The following is a 27,051-nucleotide window of genomic DNA, read 5'->3' on the forward strand; positions in this document are numbered from 1 at the left end:
TGAAAACACATTGCTTCCAGCTGAATAGCACTGCAACTGTTGCGTGTGATACCCATATATCAAGCAGATTCTTTCTGAGCAAGTCATAAATCTGTTTTTAACAGACTGACAAGTAGGTGACACCACGAAACTCATCTTAAACACTGTGTTCTCCAAAGCTAAAAATTTAAATTTATAGCAGCACGCTTTAGTCTCCCCAAGAAGAAAACCTCTGTTCAATCTAATGTGAAAAACAAGTTGTTTTAAGTAGTATCAAGGGTTTCTTTTTGTAGAAAAAATATGAACGTGCAAATTCTTGTATGAATTTGCATGGGATTTCTTGCTCTAGTCACATTTTTCTGATGCTATGAAATCAATGTTCACTTCAAAAACTTGGACCAGTGAACACTCATACTGGATTAGACAGTTTATAAGAATCTTGCATGATTCAAAAAAGACAAACAAGTTAAATTTTTGAGAAATATATATACGCGCATGTGTGTGAATGAAATTGTGACAAAGATATTTTGAGTTACAAGTCTCTAATTTAAATAATATTTTGATCAGAAAACTGGATAGTGAGATCCAAATAGATTTTTTTTTTAAAGAAAAGCATACATTACTACTATGCCAGCTCAGGCCATCAACACACAGTTTCTTTTATTATGGAAATATGCTTGCATAATTGTTTTTCATAAATTCAGACAGACTTGGAGCTGGAGGCACGATATCCTGCCAATGTTCTATTGAAATGTTTTTCTCTATGACTACTCACAAGGACACACGTATATATTCTGTGTACGGCAACAGCTCTGGCCTTTCACGGACTTTAGCAATCTGCAGAGTTAGGTCTCCTGCAGTTTCTTAAAAGAAGAGAAATTATCTTAGGGACTAAAAGCTAGAAACTACTAGACTATTATTCTGGAGCTGGTGTGCAGGTATCTCCACGCAGAGGATACAAGCCCAAGCCCAGTTATTCAGCTGCTCCAGCTACACCATTAACTTGTCACTGACGCAGCGCTGGGGCGGCTGCTGGCCTCGCCTTGGCGTTCTGCGCGCAGCAACTGCCGGTGGAGCTTTCAAAATAAACACCTGATATCATTAAAACACAATCCTTCGCCGCACTGAGTACACCCAGCGAGCGCAGTAAAGAAAGTGAGAGGTCACTCTCTGCAGGATAAAAGTCAGAAAAGGCAAATCTACACACTCCCCGGGCGTAGCGAGCGGCACGGTGCCGCGCACGTCGGTGCGAGCTCTGCAAATGCATTTTATTTGTGCGGCTGGAGATAAACCTATGGGCTGCTCCCCGACGAGCTGTTGTATCCCCTTCACCAGCCAAAGCCGTATCCTGTCATTCTCCGATTTACTGGCCAAAGCCACCACGTCACTTCACCCCGACCTGGAGCAGCAAGCACTAGCTTTGCTGTGAAAAAGGGTAAGTTAAATAAATGAGGTTATGATACGCTGCGAGTAACAGGCAGGCACTCGCAAACCAGCTCAGTCGCTTTTAACTCCAACTTTTCTCGCTCACACCTGGGAAAACAAGCTCTTTTCAAAAGATACTGAGCAGCTGCACACATCTGGACCAAACCTTTCCACGCCGCAAGGAATATCGTGACGGGGGGCTTAATGTCACCACCGAACTTGAAGACGTAAATACTTAGTTGGAGGTAAAAACCAGTTTATTGGCCATTAATGGTGCCCTAATTTCATCCAATGAAAATATAAGCAGCCAGAACACCTCTTCACAGGCTGGGCAGGTAAACCTTTGTGCTGCTTTCTGGTTACCCCAGACTGTCTCATCTGTCCCCAAAATCACTGCGCTCACTTTGAACAGGACTCGCCTGGCCTTTGAGCCGAGACCTAACAAAAGATTCTCCCACAAGGAGTTTTGTGTGTCTGGTGAAAAGCACAGTTAATTAGTTTCTGAAAACTTCTCAGTTTACACAGTAAATGCCTACTTTCTACGCTATCAAAACGCAGTGGTGTAAATAATTATTTCATAAAAGCCCCTGGGAAAGAATCCCAACTCCTGCACTACTTTAATAAGGTTACAAGACTGATGAATATCGCTCCTTCCCGTCTTTCAGGTAACGAACAATGTTTCTGTACAACTTTCATTATCTTTCAAATTCCGGGTTAGCATTCACAGGCATCGTGTGGTTCGGGGTTTTATTGTATGTGTGAGAACTACACCGCAAGCAACATTCATTTACTCCCTCGAGGGCAATGTCTGAAAGACTTGGGGGTCAAATGAATTCACGGTTATTACCGGGTCAAGGTTTTTGCTTTTAAACTAGAGCTCTAATCTTGCAATTTTAGGCAAAAATCCCGATGATTAAATATGAGCCTCGCTGCAGAGCAAGGCAGCGGGGGCAGGCTGCCTTTCGCAAAGTCAAACTCGTGCCTGAGCTCCGACTCGGTGGACCCACGGCGTCTCCCCATGGGAGGTGAGGTTCCCCGAAACTGTCACTGCCCCCCGCCCCTTCGGAAACCCAGAATCAAGTTTCCCTTCCCTCACCGAGGTATTTCCTTTAGAGAATGGCTCACTCGGTCTGCGATCAAGCCAACTGAAAATATATTTCAGTTTTAATAAAAACGTGAGGGAGGAAAGCAAAAGGCTTCTAAAATTTTTGCTGTCAAAGGGATAAAACTATGACTGCATTTGGAGTTTCTTCAACAGTTAACATGATCTGTTACCAGAAACAGACTTTTTAGAAATAATTAATTTAAGAAGTGTGCATATATTGTACTCAGAAAGGTGAGAGAGACTTTGTCACATCGAGGTATCTGGACAAGGTAGATTAAAGATGTCTCCAGGCAATACCTTGGCTGCAAAGTGTCCTGCCAGACCTGCTCGGGGGGGCTGATCCCTGGTGGCCTCAGCACCACTGATGGTGGAGGTTTAGATTCTCCCCTGCCCCTCGAAATAATCCTATTTCTGAAGCATTTCAAGGAAAATTACTTTTGTTTATTTTTAGCGCTCTTCAAGCACTTGTTTGGACCGTTTATTTAAACTCAAAATTATTCTTCTGTTTTCATTTGATGCATTAACCCAGAAACCCCTCACATTCAAAGGGCTTACAACCAGATTCATTAATAACCTTACCTGGCTGTGGTCACACCCAGCATTACGGTTACTTACATGGTGATTTAATTCCACCACAATTCACGTGCTTTTATGGCTCAAATAAACGTAGCATACGGTAATTGCCACTGAGTAATAGAATTAGCTTAATTTAATCACAATTATAGACATAAATTGCTCATGACAAATAAAATTAAACCCAGGGGAGAGGGGGTAGGAGCTATGTACATCACCCCAGTGCACTGGGTTCCCCATCACAGTACGAAAGCTGGGAGTCGTCCTCTGGAAATAGGCAACTGGTGCGATTCCTGCAGTGGTCAGAGCCCACAAATACCCAAAAGATGCTTCAAATTTATACCCCAGTAAAATGAGTCAGATATGCACAACATCAACAATCTACAAAGGAAAAAGTTCAGAGGTGCTCCCCTGGGAAGTCACCAGTATGTTTTGACACATTCGCTGTATTCTCGGCGTGTGTGTTGATTTGGAATCACGTACCTGTGGTTTCTCCATTCCAGAAAGAATGTCTTGAACCCTTTTTGTTTCTGAATCAAATTCTGTAAAAGAGAGAATGTGGAAATAGGAAGAAAAATAAATGACCATAATTAAACAAAAATGTTGGCTACGTCAGTAAATCTTCAGGAATTTGTGAACAGGAGAGACACGTTACCTGAAAACAACCATCAGCTGTTTTGCTCTTGTGAATTTAAGGCATGCAGATACATTAATATTTTTAAAATACTAGAAGAGAAACAGGAGGTAATGAAACTTCCAGTTATTGCAGATATTCGGAAAGGCGGAAACACGTGTAGAGGTGTCCTCCACAAGCAGTGTTATTAGTTGGGATCTGCTTTCAAAGAGCAAAACCATCCTGTTCCCCAAGCTCAGCCGCGGAAGAAGCCCAGCGGTTTCTGCAGCTCCGTTCCTGCGGACCCTCGTGCCGGTGTGTTACCCACACACGTCCTGCCTCCACCGCTGCAGGGCTGGGCTACCCACCTGCTCGCCAGGGCTACCGGGCAGGACGAGCAGCCTTGTCCCACGCGGGGAAAGCCCAATTGAGCTGCACAGGGCACCCTCGCCGAGCCCCAGCACCCACCCTACACACATCTGTCCTTAAATGCTGGCACCGTGTAACGCTCAAAGCTCTTTTAACAGCTACTTTTCAACAAAGTCACAGAATCACAGAATGGCCTAGGCTGGAAGGGACCTTAGAGATCATTTAATCCAACCTCCCTGTCATGGGCAGGGACGCCTCCCAACTAGATCAGATCGTGGGGACCGAACCGGGATCGAACCTGGGACACGCTGGGCTCATCTGGATGCCTGACACCGAAATCCATCCTCTCCCCCCAGCCTTATGCCTGGCAGAGCAGCGCACGCAGGGGCTGCACTGTGTGATCACTGGGCAGGGTGTGAAATGTTTCCCCTAAATTAGATAGACTAATTGAGTGCAGAAGGTGTTGCAGAGGCCATCACCTGAGGGGTGGGATCAGCCTTTCCCCCATCCCTCCCCCCTCAAGCAAGTCTTGAGGTAAAACATCAGCTCGGAGTAATGAGGTGACACAAAGCAGCTTTATTCCTTTTGGACTGCAGCACAGAGAGGCCTCACTTTCCACTACAGGATTCTCTAATGGAAAACTAGGAACATATTTTTTCTGGTCTGTTTTGCTTTTTAATTTTTTTTTAAATACAAAAACTTTGCTCACGGTAGCAGAAGAATACATTGCACCTAAAGAGCAGAACGTCTTTATAAAAAGCATATAAATTTGGCACGGGAAACCAAATGTATTAATAAAGAAAAACTGGTAAGATCAGACCCATAGCTTTCCAAACGATTCCCCTAAAGTCTGACCTACTTCTTGTAGCCCAAGAATGTGTCTTTATTTTAATCTGTGACCTGCTTTAAAAAAAGTACATCTCTTTAAAAATTCCATGTGCTCGTCTGCCAAAAATGAGAATTGGCTGGATGCTGATGGCAGATCTCCAGTGTAAATGCCCATCTCTCCCTACAAGAATGCACCTTGGTGCGGAGTGGGAGTGACAGATCTCCTGCTCCATGTGTTTCTGGATTCCTTTTAGTCTCAGCCACTTGGAAAAGAAAGGAGCAGTAATAATTCAGCAGAAGAGGACGATAGCACAATTATTTTTTTCCATAGCAGATAACCCTTAGAGTGCATTATAAAGCACATAAGCTGGCAGGATTTAGCCAGCATGAGATAACAGTGACTTGAAAACTACGCAGATGGACTAAAATTACTCAGGAAAAGCTTGAGATGCTGACCCAAGTGAAAATGTCATCAAAGTTTGGGATGTTTCAGAATTCAGGGTTCCCCTCAGCATCAGTACAGAAGTAGGGCTGTGCCACAAAAGCCTGGATCCAGATTTGGAAACTGCGGAGGTCCTGCAGGCTTATCTTGAAGGGATGTTAATCAGAAGCAGCTTCTGCAGCTACAGAGTGTAACAAAAATGCTGCTACTATTTTATTGAAAGTTTATGGTTATTATGTCACCCCTAATTACAACCCCCAGAAGCTGAGCGTGAATCATTCTCAACCTTAAATCCCAAACATGTGGACTGAATTTTCTCTCCTCCCTCTGCTTTCTAGCAAGGACGCTGTCTGTGTCACACTAAGCAGGAGAGGAAAATAAACCCTGAAACCCCAAGAAATCTCACTTCCCTCTCCTGTGAAAAACAATCGCTCTGTACAGTAACTAAGTCCTCTGACCCTTGCAGGTCAGGGCTGAAGGTTCAAACTGCTCCAAATACAGGAACTGACTTTAAGACCTCAGGCAGTTGGGTATGCCCAGCCAATAAACAATAGGAAAAAAAGTACATTAGGCTTCTCCATGAAGACTCTTACTGAGGACATTTCTTAAATCAGCTCCTCAAATATGCAGCTTGTTCACAAGAAGGCTCTGAGTACCAGACACACTGTAGCTCTGAGTTATTAGGGACATGTGGATATTTATGTGGATACTGCGGATATTTAAGTCACCAAGAGTTTATAAAGATAAGCTGAAGGTGGAAGAGAACTCTTCGGAGATTTTGGGGAGAGAGAGGAGGGGGGAATGGGACACACACAGATCTAACATGACAAGGTGGGTGCAAAAAAATTAAGAATTTAATTTAAATCTGATGGATAATACGTATATGAATGGGTGCTGCAGCACATCTGAAGGGTAAGACCTCTTGGATGATGCACGTAGGCTGTGTCAGGCATCCCCCACGCCGAGCCTCCCCAACACTCACAGCGAGGCCAGGCGGGTCCCAGCCGCCCCTGGCATGGGCACACGCACCCTCCAATCCCTTCTGATGTGTCGCTGGTTTGCTCATGCTCTTGTTTTACAAGAACGACAGCAAAGAAAGATAAATCTATAAATGCCCTTTCATCACAGGCTTTGAAATCACTGTGCCCTACGGGAAGGGCGGCGTACGCCTTTGAGCCCTGCAGTGAATTCAAACCAAAAACACCCCCATGAATAAAAGGAGATGCCCGGTGAAAATTGAGCAAATGCAAAACTAAAGGCAGAAGCAATAAATATGCAGGAGTGATGTCTATAGGAGCGTCAGAGAACAGCTCATGTTGGAAGGGGACATCAGGAGAGACCCTCAAGCCCAACCTCTGCCTGGAAGCTGGAAAAGAAATGGCACAAAACCACCCCACGGAAAAACTTGCTAATAAAACTGAAGCCAAACTTCTTGGGAGAGAGAAAGTCGCTTGCAGAATTGTGACCTTCTTACAATATTTCAAATATGTACGTATCCCATTTCAAGAGCCATAAGAATTTCTCAGGCTTCTAAGGATGGTTGATCTCCTTTCGGTAATAAACACCATTATTCACAGTCTCCCCAGCTAGACTAAGCTAAGGAGAACGAGACCTGCCCTGAATCCCTCCCTCAGTAGGAAGCTGGGCTCACCTGCCAACCTTCCTCATAACACAGCAAGTATCAAGCTCAAGATCTCTCTCTCAAGCCAACAGAGAGCAGAAATCTTTCTCAGAGAACATAAAAAAATGATTTTATATGCTCTATGCTGCCAATACAGACCGGGTGAAAAGCCCTTCTCTCTAGCTCACTATTACGGTTATTTACCAGCCACTGAGGACTCTTTTACCATGTTGGGTCCCTGGAGCATTTAGGGATGAGGAGTGTGAGCATCTCCCAGACATCACAGATGCACTGGTGGGAGGGTGTGGAGGAACAGGAGGAAGAAAAGGGGAAGCCTTGATGTAAAACGGGAGATTTAAATTCGGAAAAAAAATTTACCTACAGCTGCTCAGGAGAGGTGCCGGGGGATCGAGCACGATTCACCCACTTCACACCAACCGTCCTTGAGTAAGAGCCAGCCAACGTGCTTCTTAAATCTTTGCCCCTTCCTCTCTCTTCGCCAGCTCATCGAGCGCTGAGGATCTGACACGAATGCCTCAAAGCTCATGTCAAGCCCCGACACCAACCCCTGGGCTGGCAGAGGCCAGCAGCGGGCACGCGCTGCTGCTTCCTCCCTTGCCATCGGGAGCAGAGGTTTGGTCACGTCAAGGAAGAGCCCAACTAACACTTGACTGTAACTGTCTCGTTATAACTTTTGCTCTCCACATCTGTTCCCCACATCTGTCGTGGCAAAAGCTCTTCCTCCTAGGAGGAAGCTGGGGGTGGGGATGAATTCCTTGTGAAGGCTCAACGGGGCCCTCTGAGGGACAGTGCGAAAATCTGAGCTATCCTGTAGATCTCGGTTTAAGAGGTGTCGCAGCCGCCCCAAACCATAGCCTTAGGTTCTCATTCTCGGGCCATGCGTTAGTCGGTCTCAACATTTCAGATTAACCTTTCGTAGCAGCTGTAAGACCTGGACCACATCAAAGTCTGCATTTTGGTCACCGTTTTTTTTTTTTCCTGAGTTTTGAGTCATAACTAAAACTCCACAGATACAACCAAGAGTAAATGCCCCTAAAAATTAAATACTTTCCCAGCAGCTGGTTGGTGCTAACAGGTTTTCAATGTTCAGCCTTGCTGAACTGAAGCCTTTTATAATGTGCTTCTGTCAGCCTGCGCCTATGTTCCTTTCTGCACGTACAGTACAAATATAATTTTCAGATCTTTCCAACCGTACTTTTGAACACCAAGCACAGCTTTAAAAAACAGGAAAAAAGAATACTTGTCATTTCAAGGTAAGTTTGAAGTTTCCATGAATAGTTCTCATGTTTGCATGAACAGCAGCTGTGTACGTAAATGGTTTGAAAGACCTAAAAGCTCTAAACTAATTAAGATTTTCCCATTGCAAATACACATTTTAGGTTGGTTCTGCATTCTTTCCTTCGCAGAGAGGAAAAGGTCCAGCTCAAGACTTAGCTTCTGGCCACAGAAAGTATTTACCGTTTCAACCGCCTTTCCATTCCAAGGGAATGACATCAGCACTAGCACTTTGCAAACTTTTAGTCTAATTCTCAAGCAGAGCCCCACGCTCCCAGATATGCCAGTCATAACATGACATGCTTTCTCAGAATTTGTTCCAGATTTATTGGGGCTGTGACCAGCTTTAATGCTAGGAAAGATCTTTTGTCAGTCACGTACGGCACAACCTACAAGCCGCAGGAGAATGAACTCTTCAAAACACAACCCAGCTCCTTTGTGAACTGCTGCCAGTGTCAAAGCTTAAGACACACCGAAGAATTCCTTTTGTTTCAGAATTGTAGAAATATATGTTAAACCCCCCCCTCTTTGTACAAGAACAAACCCGAAGCCGCAGATGCCGTGCCTGAGTCACAGAGCGCGGGGCCGGAGGGGACGTGACACGGTCACCGAGCCCTTCCTCCTACACTGAAACACGAGTAACTACATCCCAAACTGTTCCTCAGAGCTGCCTGCCTAGCCGTTTTTTTAAGAAGCAAATAGAAATGAAATAAATAACCGCCCACCCTGGGATGGAGGCAATTTCGAAGCTCCCCTGGCTAGGTATAACCTACCCAGCGTCTAACGCTCCTCACCACTGGGAAGATTATTTCTTCAGCTCTTATTCTTTCCTGCACACCCACAGCGGTCAGTTCATCACCACTTTCTTTGTGGCAACCTTTCACATAGTCAAAGGCGTTTTTTCTCTTTAAAGCAAGCGTGTTCCTTTCTTCCATGCCTGTGTTTACCAGGACACAGACTCCGCTCACCGCTGTCCTCTCGCACACGTTTTTTAATTGGTCTTCATCCTTCTGAAAGTAGCAGCTCTGGGCACCCCACCCCTGCAACACACGGAGCTCACCTGGAGGTTTCTTATTCTCTCTGTCTAGAGAATAACTTCACTGAGGTTTCATAGTTTACTCCAGCTCCCAGAAATACTGTTTAGAACTACCACATAGTAAAAAAAAAATAATTAAAAAAATTAAAATAAATTTAAAAAGCAGATTTGAGGAAGACTGGCTCAAGTGTAGTACTTTTATCTTGATCAAACTTTTTCTTTCAAGGCCATCTGAGAACTCCCTCCTTTCTTGTCCTCCTTCCCTCCCTCTTAACTGATCAAGCAGTCTCATCCCTATGATATGAGCCTGATATGGACTGTAATTTAATAAGAATCCATCCTTCAACTCCTTAATGAAACTATTAAATAAAATCAGACCTAGGACTGATTCCTGCCTAATCCAATTTAATAATCTTTCCAGTTTGTCAGGGAGGGAGTCCCAGCACAGGGCAGGGTCGCGGAAGAAACGTCCGAGCCAGGAGCTGGCTCGCAGGTGTCACACCAAGAAGAAGGAAACCTGCATCACCCTGAACACCCAGTGCTTCATGCAACTTCTCTCAGCTCTCAACTTCTTCCATAACAGGCAAAATGGGGAACCCTTCCAAATAAAAACAAGAAACTCCTTCCTTGTGAAAGAAATATTTACATTCCAAACAGGCAACCACACCGTGCTAAAATACAAGACACCAAGGCAGATTATTAATTAAGCCTACAAATTCCTGGATGAGATTTCTAAATATTAAGTATTTAAAATTTCTGCTCATTACAGGAAAGCTAAGAAAGACACTAGTGATAAAACATGACTGCAGCTCCCACGGCCAAAGTAGAGGGATCATCTAGGAGTTAGAGAGCATCTGTCATTCGTTTAACAGCCAGCCCAGCCCTAACCCCTGACAGACATTACCCAACTTCAAGAAAGAGTCCAATTGTTAAAACATGTTCTAATTTCTAAAAAAATGCTGTGAATGAACACGTCAGATAAGTTTTCCATTTCTAAGAGCCTTCCAACTGTTGCTATCTTAATTATCCTGGTAAAATGCCTTAATCAATTCACGTCTATGAGCTTATCTTTCAGTATTGGACCTTAATGAACAAACCATATGAAGGGAGCAAAAAAATCAAGCCACTCCCTAAATAACAGAAGGCAAACAAAACACAACAAACCTGCATGAATCCCAGAAAGTTACATTTTCAGCTCTAATACGAAAAATAAGTAAATCCAGCCATCATGACTCACTGAGACGTAACGCAGAGAATAACAGACGTCTGCTTCAACATCACTGTATTTTAGGCAGGAATTTAACTACACGTTTCACAGACGTTCTGGCCACAGTCCACATCTATTAACTGGATGGTTTTACCTTGCCTGCTTCAGCATCCTTCTGTCAATGGGGCAGGATACTCCAAAATACCTGGAGTGCAAATTCACATCATATTGTTTGTCCCTCTGCTTAAAGCCATCCTTCTTTAACAAAAGGTACCAACTGTCGCATGGGTAAGCATCAGATATTTTCACATCAAGCAGATGTGGAAGCACTCAGATGTACATAATGAATTAATTTCTGCTAAAAAGTGTTTCAAAAAAAATAAATGTAATGCCATGCAATCCTCCCCGACCCCAATATTGTTCTGATCTATATTTGTCACTGAGATGGAGCAAGGAAAATGAGATCAGTACTAAGCTACGAGGGAAATGAAATGCTGGATGCAAGGGACAAACGGAGCCTAAGTGACATGTTGGGTTTGTTTTTCTCTGCTTCTTTGCTGCTACTGCTGGAGGACAGCAATAACAACTCCTACTTTATTGGCTAAAGATCTGAGTGAATTCCCACTGTGAACACACAGTTGGTCCATTAGAAAGCAGAAAAGGGCTTTCTTAGTAAAACACCACAACCCCCCCATCTCTATCACACACATTTCACATCTTAAGAAAGCGCTTTGTACATCTCACAGAGAAGATAAGGGAAGCAACGCGGTGCATATGGCTGCAGCTGGCCAGTTTTGAAGGAACACCAACTTAAACAATGACATAACCCACAGAAACAGAGAAAGCCCAAGCTGGAACAACAAACTGCTCACACACAGGACCTCTTCTTGGAGAGCTTGCCTTTGTACTTTTGACTTGCTGTAGCTTATTTTCTGTGTCTTTTTTTTTTTTTCTTCTGTCCCAGCAGCTTTCCTTTTGCTCTTATGCAACAGCAGCCGGCACGCTATGTGGGTCTGAGAAGAGAGCAAAAGCTTTGCAGATAAACACGGGCTGACTCGCAGGCTGCCACAGGCAGTGGCCACCCCCTTCTGTCTTTTTTGTCCATCGTGCTTTTAAAAATGCCACAGCTGATTCATGCAAAAGTAGCTCACCAAGAACGGCTAATTAAAACTCTGTTGATTCTTATTAGCATAATTTCAATGCTACAGGCTGCAATTTCAGAGAGGTCGTCTAAGTTGCATGGGCACAGGCAAAATCTCCTGTTGGAGCCGGCAGGCGAGTACCCACGTGCGCAAGACGGGTGGAGATACACGATAACGCTCCCTCATTCTAGCGAACCCTCGTAACGTGGGACAGCTACTAATATGGTCGAATCTTTGCAGCTAAAAAGCTTGAGGCTCTCCAGCTTGATCAAAAGCATGATCCTTATTCGCCCCAGAGAGCCCAGGAGGGACACAGAGTGCTGCTCCACGAGCTGCGTGCTGAAGTTGCACCAGAAAGAGCAGCAGCTCCAGCCACGAGCACACAAACGTTGAAGTTTGTCTTCTCTGTCTTCTGCCTTCTCTATGAGCACCAGACATCATTACCCCGCAGCCACTGCAGTTCACAAAGTGTGATATTGCGAGACTGAAGGAAATGATTAAAAACAGATCACACGATCAAACTTGTCCAATTAAGGAATTATTTTAATCAATCATTGCCTCTTCTTGCATCTTGCTTAAGGCACAAAGAAAGCGCCTAAGAACTGCCGAGAGAACAGTTATAAACTGACATTACTTGTGTGTGTTTGTTTTGAAAAAAGAATCACCTCACCTTTCTTGACTTTCTTCCTTTTCTCTGTTGTGTCTGATTTTGTTGGATTTACAGGAGCCCTATGGATTTGATACATCTTTACCTTTTTCTGCTCATTCTTTGCCTGCAGTTTGTAAGCAGTCTACACCTGCCGCTGCCATTAACGCCCTTCAGCTTTTACAGCAAGAAATCTTTTTCAATTGACAAGCAGACTTAAAGGCTCTCCCAAAATATTCCTGGAGCTCCCTACTCCCCCTTTCCAGGTTCAAATCTGGCATTTACCGGGGAAGATTTCCTCTCAGAAAGAAAAGGCTCCTTTCAAGCACAGCGACTGACTCTCAGCTGCTGGGCGAAGCGAGAGGTTGAGCACCAGCAATACAAGCAGTGAAATGAGTCTCACGACTTCTCCTTATGCTGATCAAAAGCACCAAAAATTATAGTCCCCTCTTCTTAACTGGGTCATTGATGGTTCCATGGAGTGCCCCCATCAGGCTGAAAAGCAGCAGACAGCGTGGTCATGTCTCCACCACTCTCTGGTCTCCCAGAGGGTCCTCCCGTGGCAGCGGGGATCCCTGAACCCTCTAAGAATGGAGGTGAAAAGCACAATCCCTACCAAAGGCAGGTTTTGACAAGCCTCCCGTGTCACCAGTCTAGGGCTTTAAACCCTGGGACTGCTGCCCCATGCCAATCGGGAAGTACTTCTCTCTGAAATATCATCTCCAACGCAGGGGAACAATGGCATCAGTACTGAACCCAAAGTAAAACTTCATTTTCTTGACTGTCAAAAATACGGCGATATAGAAAATGGCCAATAAAAGCCTTTGCTGATCTGCCGGTTACACACAGCATTTCCCTGATCAAACACAAAACTGACAAAATAACCTGAAAAAAACCACAACAAAAATGCACATTTGCACAGGAGAACAATCAGACAGCACAGCCAAAACAGACTCCATAGGAGCTCCAAACTTGGTTGGGATTAAACGGAGCTCCTCAGCCAAAATTAACAGCCTCCTTGGCCACGAGCTTTGCAAAGCTACCGCGTTTGCTACAACAATCTGCAGGCGGCAGAGCACTTCCCAGCGCAAGGGCACAACCCTGCCTGTTACAGAGGAAGCAACTTTTAAAAAAATAATTTTGCCCTCAGCCTCGCTTGAATCAAAGCAGAAATTAATGGAGAAATGTCGTCTTTCGATGTCATGGTGGGCAATGAAAACTGCTTTGGAATGCTAGGTTTTAACAATAAGCATTATTTCGCTCTCAGAAACAGAGAGAGAGATTCAACCTTTACAAGAAAGCAAGCAGGGAAAACTTTCTCTAAACCAGGGTAAAAGTAGAAAATGTGTCACCTTTTCATTGGTCTTGATTTTGTCTTCACATTTACATTAAAGCAGCAATTTTATTTCTAGGCACTACTTAATGGTATTTGCATGTTTTTAAGAGATGACATTCCACAGGAAAAGCAAGTTTTTAAGAAAAAAAGAAAAAAAATTCAAAGTATTATTGTAATGCTTGAAATACACAGATTTTTCGTGGAGCTCCACAGGGATTTTTCAATGTCAACCTAGTGAATGGCTGCAGAGTCACGACAGTTTCTGAACAAACTCCAGCCTGGCTTTTCTGTTACCAACATAAATTACCGACCTCTTTTTCCAGATGCAAACTATGAGATAATCAGACTGCAACGAGTGGTGGAGATCACAGTAATCCAGGAAATCAAAGAATGTTTTTTCCTTTCCACTGAGCCCAGGCACTGCAGCTCAAGAGATGGGGAGGTGACGAAACTCCCGCTCCCTCCTTTAAATGGACCCAAACACAGGTACATAGACAGCAGAAGAGAAATAAGCTGTCCTCCTTGTGACAGATGACCACCAGCTTACTTGGCTAATCCCAGCCTAAACTGTTTTTCAGCAAAGTCTGAATGATGAACTACGATTACCTGGGCTAGAATTACATTAAACAGAACAGTTCATCACGATCAGGTGCTAAATTCCTCCAATGCAAAAGTAAAAAAAAAATTATCAGTGCCCTCCCAAGCCTGTGATGTGAAGAGTGCACTCAAGAATGTTTAAAAAACCTGATCTGTAATGTCTGTCCCAATTAACTATTTGTGAGCTGGGAGAACTCTCTGTGCACTTAACACTTCTGTGTGGGACGAGGGCGATAATGCTATCTCAGATCTTTGCACAACCAGTTTCGCCATTAAGAACCTTTCCAAATATCTTAAAAATTTCATAGAAATATCCACCTGACTACAGCTTGCTGGGAAGGCTTCAACATAGCTATAAGAATTTCAACTCAATCTGGATTTCATTGCTGAGATGAAATTCAGGCAAAAGTGACATGAATCATGGTAAATCAAAGCAGCTGCTTCTAAGCAAAGCTCCTTACAGAAAAAAATCCCAGCAAAACACAAAAAAACCCAAATTCAAGTTTCAGCACAAAATCTTGTAATCAACCTGGAAGAAAATAAAAAGGCAAAATCAAAAAGGGCTGTTCCATTTTAGAAGAATATCTGTCCATTCTGTTGATTGCAATATTCAAAGCATCACCCTGCTTTTCTAAAAATAAAGGGTTTCCCCCCACAAAAGAAAATGCACCGAAGGTCACAGAAACTTTTGAAATCAAATTCCATCCTCCCTCATAAAAAGAAAACTAACGGATGGGTTTTGAAACACAGCCTTAAGAGAGTTAGGTAAACAAATCCCATTAACTCCAGCAGGCCATGAAATTTCATTTCACCGCCTTTGCAAATCCAGATGAATTTACAGAGGGACATTGTTCAGCACATCTGGGCATACAAATAAGGGTTGTTCGTTGAATTATTAGACTTAAAGGTGTTTTAGTTTTTATACTCCAGAGGGAGGAAATGTTCCACCTCTTCCCTATAAATACCCCCTCCCCGCTGGCTCCGTGGCCCCGATGTTGCCAAATAAGGGAAACGCGGTTCCCTTCCTTGCCGGTGGTCCCCGTTATCTCCTCTTAAGTGGTGAGAATATATTGTTTATCTTGCGCTGAAGCTCTGAGACCTTTGTGCAACTCTTTTCCCCAGCCCATGGATTTAATCGCTGAGCATTTAAGCAGGATGAAAATATACTTGGCCTTCTTTATTTTGTTTTTTCTCCTGTTGGTCGGACATCTTATAAATTATGTATACTCCTAGGAAAAAAGACTCAGATTTCAGTCTTCTGGATTTGACCCTCAGCTGCAGCAGAAGCTGCAAATTCTTGAGATAATATGAAGCTCCTCTGGGGGAAGAGGATGTGCCTTACGTCATTCAGCACCGACTCCCTGATAAATCACGGAGCAGATAGCTTGTCCAGCTGCCCCCACCACGGAGATCCCGCTGCCAAAATGAGACAAGGGAGGGATGAAAGCAGATCAGGAGTATATGAGAGTCTACAGCGGTTGATCAGAATCAAGAAAAACACCCTCAGGGAAAAATCCCAGCTACCATCCAAAGAGGTTTTAAATCACCAATAAGGTCAGACGGGAGCCCTGGACCCAGATTTCCCCAACTCTTTACTGGATACGCGCCACACTTCAGGTGGGCTGGGAGCTGTGTTCCTAGCAGGCTTGCACACTTCAGAAGATCAGGCAGCTTTGAGCTTTCTTTCCTCTGAGCTTCTGTGACGAGGCTGAAAAATGTAACCAGACTCGTGGTGACCCATTCTGCCAGTCGTGCCTCAGAGCTCCTGATGGCCAAGAGACCAACTCTCAGAGCAGCTTAAAGCATCACATGCATCTACCTTGATGCTTTGTTTGCATTTCCAGGTACAAAACATCCAGATGAATAATTGAATAAAGAGGCAAGGATCCCATTTCGATGAAGAGAATCTCTTACCGAGATTCTGGTGCGTAAGCTATGATGCTGGCTCTTCAGCCTCTCAAGATAAGTGCATAAAAATAGAGTGTGACCATCTCTCGTGTCCCTGTCCTAGCCCCGCCAGGTTGCAGGGTTCTGTGCTGCTGAAGCACAAACCATCCTTTCTGCTGGAAGGAAGCAACGTGGTGTGAAAGAAGGCAGGACTGCCCTGGCATGTGGGCTTCCCATAAACCTCAGTTTCTTTTCTTCAGTATGGATACAGCCAGAGAACACTTCCACGCTCATGACATTTCACATGCAGACCGACTCCTATAAGCTTGTAAAATCCTGGAAATTATCTGGCATTCTGGGAAAGAACTGGCCAAGATGCACTAGAAGGAACTACACAGAGGCAGCTGAGAGCGAAACACCGCTGGGCTTGGGGCTGGGCAGGGGAACGGGGAGGTAGGGAGGACACAGACTCGTGTTATTTAACCCCGTGATGCAAGTCCACTTTCAAGATCACAGAGGAAAGTGAGATTTTTTTCTCTTCCTTGACCTAGTGTCCTTCTCAGTGATGCTGGATAAACACCTCAGCAATTCTTTTTGCTGAAGACAAGTCATAAATTAAGCCTAATCTGAATAAATTCTTGCATGCGTATAGACTGACACAAACCTGGGAGTGTGCTTTGCCTGAGCACTGCATAATGTCAATGTATGTCAAATATATTAATCAGTCTACAGGGAGCTTGCTTGAGTGGTTATTTTATGTGACCATTAGGTAAAATATTCTTTGGTAAAGATCCTGTGTGGCATTGCCTCTGGTACACGAAGGTGCATGTTAACATCCAAAGCATCTGAAACTCTGAATCGTCATGTTTTCTGCCTGGAGGAACAATTTCACAGCCTCTTATTTTAGTGAAAATACAAAAGATAAAGAACGGTTAAGAAGTAGGCATATTTCCAAATTGAAACAAAACCACAAGCTCAGTCATGATGCAAGGGATAAGGTCGAGGCACGAGCATATCACACTGGAAATTCCCCGGTGTCACAAGTTAACTGTGGTTGCTCAAGTTCAGTCTAGTGCTCTAATTGATGCATTCTATTTCCTCTCGCTTAGTAAAACTTAAAAAACCCCAACAGGCGCACAACACACACGAAAAGTCTAAACAAATCAGTCTAGTATTATTTGCTAAAACTATTTAGAAAATGCAGTAGGTACAGTAATACTATTCAGATTTCTGATCTAAACTCAGAAGATTCGACACGTCTCAGTTTCCAGCAAACACTACGTTTCACATTTCATTATTTGGTATAATACTAAAATCCACACAGCCTGACAGATGTATTTTAGTCTTCAGAGTGTTTTTTTCCCTGTTACTAATAAAATCACTGTGTCAGTTTTGACGGGCTGTCTTCAGGAGACAATCTTGTTAAATCTCCTTATTTTATAGTAGCAAATACATATGGGAAATCAGGGAAGCTGCACTTACGTAGGGGTATTTTGTATGTCAGTAGAAGCATCTTTCATTGCAATTTTTTTTCTGCAGAACATTTCTACGTTGGTATTACAAAGATCTTTATTGGTAAATATTAAATCATCATTTCCTGGCTAAAAGAAGATAAAATTGATGTGTATTGTCAGAGTGTTTCTCAGTCTCTTTGCTTACATGGACCCGAAGTGATGAAACCATTCTTTTAAGCTTTTAAATCTACAGAATGTACAGGTATGGATATTTATACATCCCAGTAAGCTTGCGAAACAGATTCAGGACCAAAATAGAAAAGAATTGACAGGATCTAGAATGAGTAAGTAGAGGAACTTTGCCTGGTTCCTGTCTGCATTGAATCACAGCTCTCTCAATTTCCCTTTAATTCACAGGCTCTGGATTCAGAAAAGCTTGATACAATTAAAAAACAAAAATAGGAAAAAAACCCCCCAAATATTCTTTTCCTAAACATATTAAAATGTTATAAAGGAGAGGGAGAGAGAGAGAACAGGATAAGGTCGTATCAAGAAAGCACCAGCTCCATTTTTTCAGTCTGCAGCCGCAGAGCGTGTCCTGCCCAGGGACACTTGCTGGGACCAGACCTTCCTAGATCAGCCCAGGTGATGCACATCATTCAGCCTGACTCCTTCACCTCTGAACTTCTGTTCCTGCCGAGTTCAGTACCTTTCAAACGCCTTCAAATTAACACCACCACAGCCAGAACGTTCTCTTGCTAAGCCCATTTTCCATGTGCTGCTGACACAGCCACCTCAAAGAAATGCGCCCCCAGAGCCAGTCACATCTCCCGAGAAACATCCACCAGCAATGCAGGCAGGAACGTGAAGCAGTGGTTTTCACCTTTGGCAGTACTGAAGGCTGCTTCAGTGCCCAAAATTAGATTTACAAAAATCAACGAAAGTAACATCTTTGAGTTTGCATGCTGGCTGTACCCACACAACATTGGTACTACAAAAATTTACAATCTACCTGTAGTCTCCAAGAACTCTTTGATTTAATAAATAATTCCAACCTTCTTTTCTCCATACATAAAGCATGACAACTCCACGTGCAAGAAGCCAAGGCTCAGAGGAGCCAAGCAGACACCAAGTCAGCATTCGGGCACTGCCTTGGGCAGCAGAAAAGCAACTCTGCAAATGACCAATTCCAAAAAGAGTCGGACAAACTGACACACAGTTCAGCAAGTGGGGACCGAAGGAACTAAACCCTGTGCCATGCCGGGCAGCTCTGGGTGCTGGTGGAGGAGCAGGGACCGGTCAGTGCCCGGGACAGGGCTGGGCTCTCCCCCAGCAGCAGCTCCATCACGACTGCAGAAGACAGACCACTGGGCTAGATGGGCCACTGCTCTGACTCATAAGGGCCAAAACCTTCTCAAATCACCACAAAAAATAATAATAAAAAATATTCTTTACGAAACGCTTACAAAGGGGTGAAGGTGACCTCCCCTGGAGCTGCCTCCCTGCCCAGGCTGGGTCTGTTTATTCTGGCACCCAGTCCCCAGCACCCACCCAGCTCCTGGGCAGGATGCACGTAACAATCCATCTCCTGCTTTCTACTTCTACTCATGTGAAGTGTTTTACTTTGGCTCCCTTAGGTCCTTCAAACTTCAATGAGCATTTCAGAAGAAAAAGAAAAGAAAAAAGACTTTATCTGATTCGAAGCAGGGAAAAAAAATGTTTTATTAGCAAATAGGCAAAAGTATTGTAAGAACGCTCAAAACTTGCTTATGTTCCCACAGGACTTGCAGCCACACACAAAACTTCTCAAACTATCAGATCCCTGCATGACCAAGAAGTGAACCACGGAGTGCATGAGAAGGAAGTGACTCAGACCGAAATTCGTAAAGGACAGCATGAATGGGACAGGATTTCCGCTTACAGCTCTTTTTACATGGCAAGGCTCCTTTATTAAAAAAAAAACAAAACAAAAACACCATCAAACCAACCCACAACACAAAAACCAAAAAAAACCACCACCCAGCCATGCTCCCTCCTCTCCCATTCAGTTTTTAAAAAAGCTCTGCAGGAAAGCTACAGTATGGATTTCAAATTACAGTCCTTACTTCATACCTGCCAGTCTCCTGCCTGTACAAGGCAGCAGCCACCCTGCCACAACAAACTCTTGGAACTTTTCTGGCAATTGGAAGCTATTCGTTCCTCTTCTTTTTTGCCTTAAAATGGCTTATTTCCAGCATCCAGCATAATCAGAAATCTTTATTTACAAGTGCACCTCCCGACATAAAGACAAGATGCTGCCAATGGAAAAGGCCAGAGGAATTGCACTTACAACCTCGGTCTGAAACTGTCATTTCCCTACTTGAAAAGGGGTCCTGAGGCGACGTCCTACGGCCAGTCTGAGACACGGGTGCATAACAGAAACACCAACATATTTTTAATGTACCACAGGAGCCCATGCTGGATTCACAGCAGAAGAGGTAACTGAACCGAAAACACTCCAGAATCATTTACGTACTTTATTTCAGTACTATTGATGGGGCTATCATGCCTTTACTTTTAGCAGTGCTGAATCAGCTTTTTGGGGAACTCCTGGTTCTTTAAACACTGAAAAGCAGCAGTAAGTTCTCCTTGACTTTTCTTATTTAAGCGCCGCACGGACAACACATGCGATGAGTGTATATTTTGATGGAAAAGTACATTGTTAACTTAAATATCCCATGTTTTTGTGATTTATATCATGTCTTTTCAAGGAAAAATAAAAAGTGGACTTGTCCTTGCATTGTACACTGAACCTTTTCTTCAATATTCTTGTTACAGGGCTCTGTGACACCCTTGGTGCAGCGATTGCTCGGAGATGCTCAGTAAGGAGCAACACACCCTGCGAAGAAATTACTACCGAGAAACAAGGAGCAAGACAAAGACTTCAACACGGGGGTAGCAGGCATGAGAAGAGATGTACCCATCTTCTGCCTCCCCATCCCAAACACCCCTGACGCAGACCATGCTCCTCCACCGCCTGTCCCCAGGTGCTCCAGCTGCCTTTCAAAAGCGTCGGCTGGAGAGCATCGCCGGCCACCAGCCAGCTCCTACCCACGCTCCTGGAGCCCCAGTACCTCCCAGTGCTTTGCTTCCCAAAAGCCCAGTCCCTAAGGAAAGCAATCGCTATGTCAGGCGGCGGTACCGTGTGCTGAGGGAGGATGTTTTCCGTGCCAGCCAGGACGTCGGCTGTGGAAGCTTTGGCTCCGGTCGCGTACCGGTTCGGTGACAGCAGCTTGCCGGGAGCTGGCTCACTGGATTGCTCCAACATCCCAACACCCCAGTGCCAGCCACCATCGCACACACACACACGTGCACCCCAGCTGGAGACGAACTGACACACATCCCAATCTCAGTTAAGAAATTCATGCAAACGAACCCATCAGCTTCAGTTCTCATTCACCTTACTTTTAAGTTTTACTCTAAACTCATACATTCCTCCTTGTCTCTCAAGAGTTCTTTGGCCACGTGGTTTTCTAAATAAAGATTCTCATTCTCTACGTATTATACGTATATATTTTATAGTTTTTCCAGGCTATTCTGGAAATTTGGAAGCAGCCACGCAGCAGCCCCACCAAATTTTTAACTATTAGCAGGCTTGAACTGATAGACACCCACAAAATGCGTAAGTTTAAATGGCTTTGCTGCTTGCTGCTCCTGATGCGCTGTTTTTCTTGGCTGTTCTAAACACACAGCGCGAACCAAGATTATCAGCAGTTCCCAGATTGCTTTTAACTCTCACCCCAATTATCCATACGGCCACATTAGCCAGGTATAAATCAATAAATCCCCTCATAATTGAGGAGGAAACAAATCATCAAGCTATGGTTTGAAGCTCATAAATAGAAAGCGGAAGCTTATTTTAGGGCTTTGTTTGGTGAGTTGGATTTATCAGAAGGGTGAGACAACTGATGTTTATTTGCATGGTCTCCTGTTACAGATTTTTTCATGGTTTGGGGGAAGATTCTAGCACTTGTGGTTCCCAGTTTTAAGGTGCTCTCTGGCTGACAGGCTGGATGTGCCGTAGCCCTGACTTCACTGATTTTCTTGGCACTTCGTGAGCGCTCACACTCTTCATGAGCTGGAGCACAGCAAACTACTCCAAGGCCAAAAAAAATTAGACAAACACAAAGGCTGCAGGAAACCCTGAAACTAGCTATTTTTAAATTAAATTTAGATTATTTTAAATGATCATCCAGGCTGACTTAGTACCCACTGAAGCTGTATTGTGCAGTTTAGCTGTTAAGACTGTATCTTCTTCCAGGTTGTTCATGCCGGTGCTGCTTTCAAACACCTCAGGCATTCCACCACAAACTAGAGCGAAAAAAAAAGAGCTAACCATAAATAAGTATATTAAAGGTCATATAAGCTGACTAACAAGAACTAATTAGGAAGTCTAATGCAGTGATTCATTTTCTTGGAGTAAAGCATTCCCAGATACAGATCCTTGCTAATTCTAAAGACCCCGAAGCATGGCTGCAAATCCTCATTCCTCACTGTGCCAGCAACACTTTTTTCCCCTTTGGCTATCAATTAAGTTACTTTTCACGACTATTTATTTCAGCTATGTCTCCCAAAGAAAAGTACACAGCCAAATAAATATACACAATATACAGATAATGGAAAACCTATGCTGTTCACACGGGAGATTTCAAAGCGTGCTACATTACAAATATCCTAGACATGCCAGGTATAGGCTTGCTTACTACCTGAAAGTCTGTTCAGCCAGTTGCAGTCGTAGCAGTCAGCAAAGAGACAGGCAGAGAAAAGCTGAAAGAAGGTTTATTATAACCAGTTACTGAGCTAAATTTAGGTAAAACTGGCTAATAGGCAGAATGGATTGTGAGGAATGGGATTTGATCAGATGAATAACCTAGGGTTTTACTGTAAAGTTTCAATTTTTTTACCTGAGAAGCCTGTGAAAATGTTGAAGAAAATTATTTCAAAAGTAGACACACAAAAGGTGGCCACTAGTTCCAATGGCTCAGATTAAGCAACTTCCTTTCAAATTTCTTCCATTTCAACTAATCGCGCTTCCATTGAACTTGCATATAAACAAACTTGTTTTTTCAGCAATCATCTTCAAACTTTCTAACGTTTATGTAGGTGATGCAAAGCAGTGGTACCTAATAGTCAGGTTTTGCTTATAGCTCAACTGTCCGTAAGGATTTTTGTGAAGTGCCAGCACATCTCTATGAAAAGCAAAATAAAACCAAGAACATGCCCACAAAATGCATTTCTTTTTCCAACAGATAAAAACAGAGAACAATCTACCAAGGAGTAATCATGAAAGATGAGGAGGCAACCGGTTGATCTTACAAAACAAATATAGTATAGCAAGCTCCACGTTTATATTTAAGTTTGCAGTGTATTAACACTGTCTTTATGTGTGGGTGGCGGCGTTCCTTGGCATAGCTACGCGATCCAAACGCAGGCGGCGGCAAGCCGGAAAGGTGCAATAAAAAGGAATTAAAAATAAATAAAACTGTCTTTACCATGTGGGTCTTGTTCATTTGACTTTGGGCTGCTTCTCGCTCTGCGCTCAGGTTTCTTCATCGCCGGAGCTCCTCCGCCACCGCTGCTCGCTCCGTTGTGGCTCTTTGCGTAACCGTTATATACGGTTGTGCAGCTGCCTATATGGCTTTTGTAGATGGACGAGGGGGGACTATTCAGCCGGTTTTGGCGATCGATCTGCCTGTCTTTGAGTTTTTTGTGCTGCGGTTTGCCGTACTGATCTTCCCTGGTAATGTAGCTGGACATCCCGTATAGTGGTATGATTTCTGAAACAGAGAAATTCACTCGCGTTAACTCAGAACAACCAAAAAAATCAATGTTTTTTTTCAGAAAGCCGAATTCCTGACCATGTCCAAATGAAACCACTTCAGATTTACCTGGAGCCAGATTTTACCACAAACCAATTTTTTTTTTTTCTTAAGAAAGCTTTTCTGCAGTGATTTTTTTTTTTTTTTTCCGGTATTGTGTTCCTTTGCTGATAGGACTTTGGGTGAGCGTGTAAAATACAGCAACTAGGGCGACAGTTTCTCCTCTCCTTTTCACCCTTTCATGTTTCAGGGACACAGATTTCAAACAGAAATCCAGGGTGATGGATATTTAGGAAAAAGCCATCATAAATTCCAGCAATTTACCAGTTTCTTCCCCAGGGCCTGACTGGACAGAACAAGCCGAGATGCCCTGGTTTGAAGCTGCCATCCCTGATTACAGGCAATTTAATTTCCCAGTATAAGTAGACTTTAAAATTGTGTCAGCTGTGCCTGCCTAAGGAGTGAAGTGCAGCACGAAGGGGAAGCTTTAAGTAAGTGAAATAGTCCAAAAAATCCTTGAGAAATATCATAAATATCATATGTATGCTTCAGGTATGCTTCATTAAATACAATCCTCACTTCTCCCCTCCAACAACAACTATCTCTAACCCAAGGCAGGGCAGCCTGAAGGAATCACAATATTTTCTGCTGTTCTCTACAGTTCAACCCTCCTTTTTGCACTTCACTTTGAAGCGCAAATAAATTCATGCCCAAAAGAACAGTTTTGCCTTCATTAGCAAAACAACAATCAATACTCAATACGTTCTTCATATTTTCTCTACATCCATTCGAAAGTTATCACACATACTTCCGAAGCAAACAAGCATCCCCTCCGGTGGTTTAAAGCCTTGTTTCTAAGTTGAGATTGTCATGTATACTGTAATATAATTTCCCAAACTGTTCACTAGCCAGATTCTTTGCTATTTCAGTGCCTCTTGGCCTTCATCTTTGCTTATCTACCTACGTGATCCTCTTTGCAGCAACCAGCGGCCTGAAACCAGCGTGCGACAAATAAATGTCATTTATGTTTAAAGGACAAGCCATTGCACTGTACGGAAACAGTGGATTAATAATTATCAATATAATATTCACCACTTCAATTATTTCAGTGTTACAGGTATAGATCATTTTAGGAAAGCAACCAAGGATTTATTTACTTTTTTTAAATTTAATTTTTAAGTTGAATCAGCTTCTTGGTTATCTCCAGGCTACAAAAAATATTCAACATCTACGCTCTACGCTCACTTGGCACATTACCATGTTTGCTGGCAAGACTTTGTCAAGCCATCTGTCCAACGGCCAGGGCAAAGTCCCTGCCCCGCGTGTCTGGCTGGTTACACCACCCGAACGGTTTCCTGAGCTTCCCACTTGCTCCCTGCCCTTACATCAGCTGTAAGGGTCTGTTCCTCACTAGAAAATGACGTCTGATGGTCAACAGAAATTTCAGGAGGTAGCATCAATAGGTACAGTCCTCTCTCTCTCTTTCCACCTCTTCCTTCTCACCCCCACAGAACGTCCCTTCTGGCAAAACGCCTTAAACACACCTTCAGAAAGGGTCTTGAGCCCAGGTAGCTCAGCAGCAATTCAAAACCATGAACGCTGAACTGATTTCCACGTTAAACGTCTCAAGTAGCTTTGTGGATTACTTTTTTGGTTAAAGCCCTCTTTCAGATTACACAAAGACTTATCTCCAGGGTGGCAGAGACACAACAGCGCGTAGTTCAGACAGAAATACGCCTCTTTGACTACTTTTCTTGCAGCTATTTGCTTGTGGCCTGATTAGGATTGCCACGCTACCCTGTGGTATCAGACAACGCTTTTCAGTGACTTACTGCAGTCTCAACTAGAATAACAAACAGAAAATGCCTGTTATTTCTTGGAAAACCACGGCTGGGGGGGCAGAAAGCGCATTACAGTTGACAGGACGCTGTATCCGGCTTTTCCCACTGGAAATGCCTGCGGCAAGCTGGGCTCAGACCCAGCCCTCTGTATCCATCCTCGTTCCCAAGCCAGGACCCAGCACATTTTGTCTTTTGGTTTTCTGCGCGATGCTGCGTCGTGACACAGCAAGAACAGCCAGCATGACTCATGACCCTAGTTTGGGCCGTGGGATAAGATGGTTTTTTCCCCACTCGGTTTAAAAATTGACTTAAAACTTGTTTCATTCCTGTAATGTAGTGCTGCAACGTCGGACTGCCCCGTGTTGCTACCCTCTAGATGGCTCTGCATGATAAAGGAGACTCCATCTGTGCAGACAAATCCACTCCACAACAGTCCTCTGACTCATTTCTACTCTTGGTTTCCATTAGCCCTCGCGAATTTGCTGTACACAGATGTGAAACGCGGGTACCTTCCTCCCAGCTCACCTTGTTCTCCATATATTGTTGGGGGAAGATGATGTTGTGGGAAAAACTGTGGTGGTATGTCCCCAGGTCCAGTGACGGGAGGATAAAAAGCCGTATGAGAGTTGTGAATAAAATGGGGATGGTGCGTCAGGTACGGAGGTAAGTGATGGGTTGGAGAGATGGCCGAAGGGTAACTGGGAGGGTAACACTCCGGAGACTGGGGGGTCACCACCACCCTCCGAACGCCGGTGTTGTCTTCTATCACCTGGAAGGGAAGGCAGGGAGATGAGCACGTTATGCAGCATCTGAAACAAACGTATTTTTAAAATGCTTACTGTTTACAATTTTTTCTCCCATTAGAAAATGGTTGGTCCTCAGGTTTATTCGCAAACACATTTCTAAAATTAATACCAGCAGAAGCAATCATAGTGGTGATGTGGCTTTTCTGGGAGACTCAGCCACACTAATCACCAGTGACAACCATGTGGGGAAGAGACAAAATAAACAACCTGTGTTTAGGGAGTAAAACAATTGGAAGAGAAACACAAAGCACCAAAATAAGAGTACCCATTGAGGCCAACCTTATATTCTGCCCATAAAATTTCTACCACTGACTTTGACAGCACTCGGAGGGAGCACGGAGTTAGTAACGCCTGGCAACGAGCTGGCAGCGCTACTGCCGAGAAGCTGCATGCGTGCAGAGAGACACGTGCTCTGCAGGAACCCGGGGTGTCGCCACATGTTTTCAAAAGGACCTCTCCGATCACAACAGGTATCTGCTCAAGACAAATCATAGGGCAGAAAGGTTGTTTTTCTGCTACAGAACCAGTCTATATGTGCATAGAAGTCAGCTCTGGAATATGCATAACTTGGCCCCAAACACCACACTCCAAGCATGTAAAAACAGAGGCAGGAAGGTGGAAATGTGCTTAGGCTGAAAAAAAGCTTTTCAGCTTACAATTTTTCCAGAACTATACTTCTGGTGAACAGTCAACCAGCCAGATTTCAGTGCAGACTTAGGAGCCAAGCTTTTCTTGAATCTTATTCAAAACATCTTCTGCCATTTACGGAGCTTAAAAATACAACCGCGTAAGAACAGTTACTACCCCTTTGATTCCGTACATTGACGTGCACAAAGTTGGAAACCAAGAAAGAAGCGTAATTTAGTTTCATTCAGCAAACAGGTTGTTAACGATTTCTTTTCTAAACTGACTGATGACGTGCAGGTGGAACAATATGAGGTAGGTGGATGTGCATCAAGGGCACCTGCCAGAAGATGCTGCCCCTCTCAG

The 27,051-nt window shown here is 43.8% G+C and overlaps 1 protein-coding gene across 1 annotated transcript in view; it reads right to left on the minus strand.

Annotated features, from left to right (window-relative positions):
• FNDC3B (fibronectin type III domain containing 3B) overlaps positions 1 to 27,051 on the minus strand; it is a 92,650-nt gene that overhangs the window by 58,141 nt on the left and 7,458 nt on the right. Inside the window, exons 3-5 of the mRNA XM_009872469.1 lie at positions 25,781 to 26,024; positions 23,088 to 23,372; positions 3,566 to 3,624 (exon numbers count right to left, since the gene is read on the minus strand). Of these exons, the coding sequence (XP_009870771.1) occupies positions 3,566 to 3,624; positions 23,088 to 23,372; positions 25,781 to 26,024 (588 nt within the window). The remainder of the gene's footprint in view (positions 1 to 3,565; positions 3,625 to 23,087; positions 23,373 to 25,780; positions 26,025 to 27,051) is intronic.

Source organism: Apaloderma vittatum, unplaced genomic scaffold, assembly GCF_000703405.1.
Source record: "Apaloderma vittatum isolate BGI_N311 unplaced genomic scaffold, ASM70340v1 scaffold5327, whole genome shotgun sequence".
Taxonomy (NCBI): Eukaryota; Metazoa; Chordata; class Aves; order Trogoniformes; family Trogonidae; genus Apaloderma; species Apaloderma vittatum.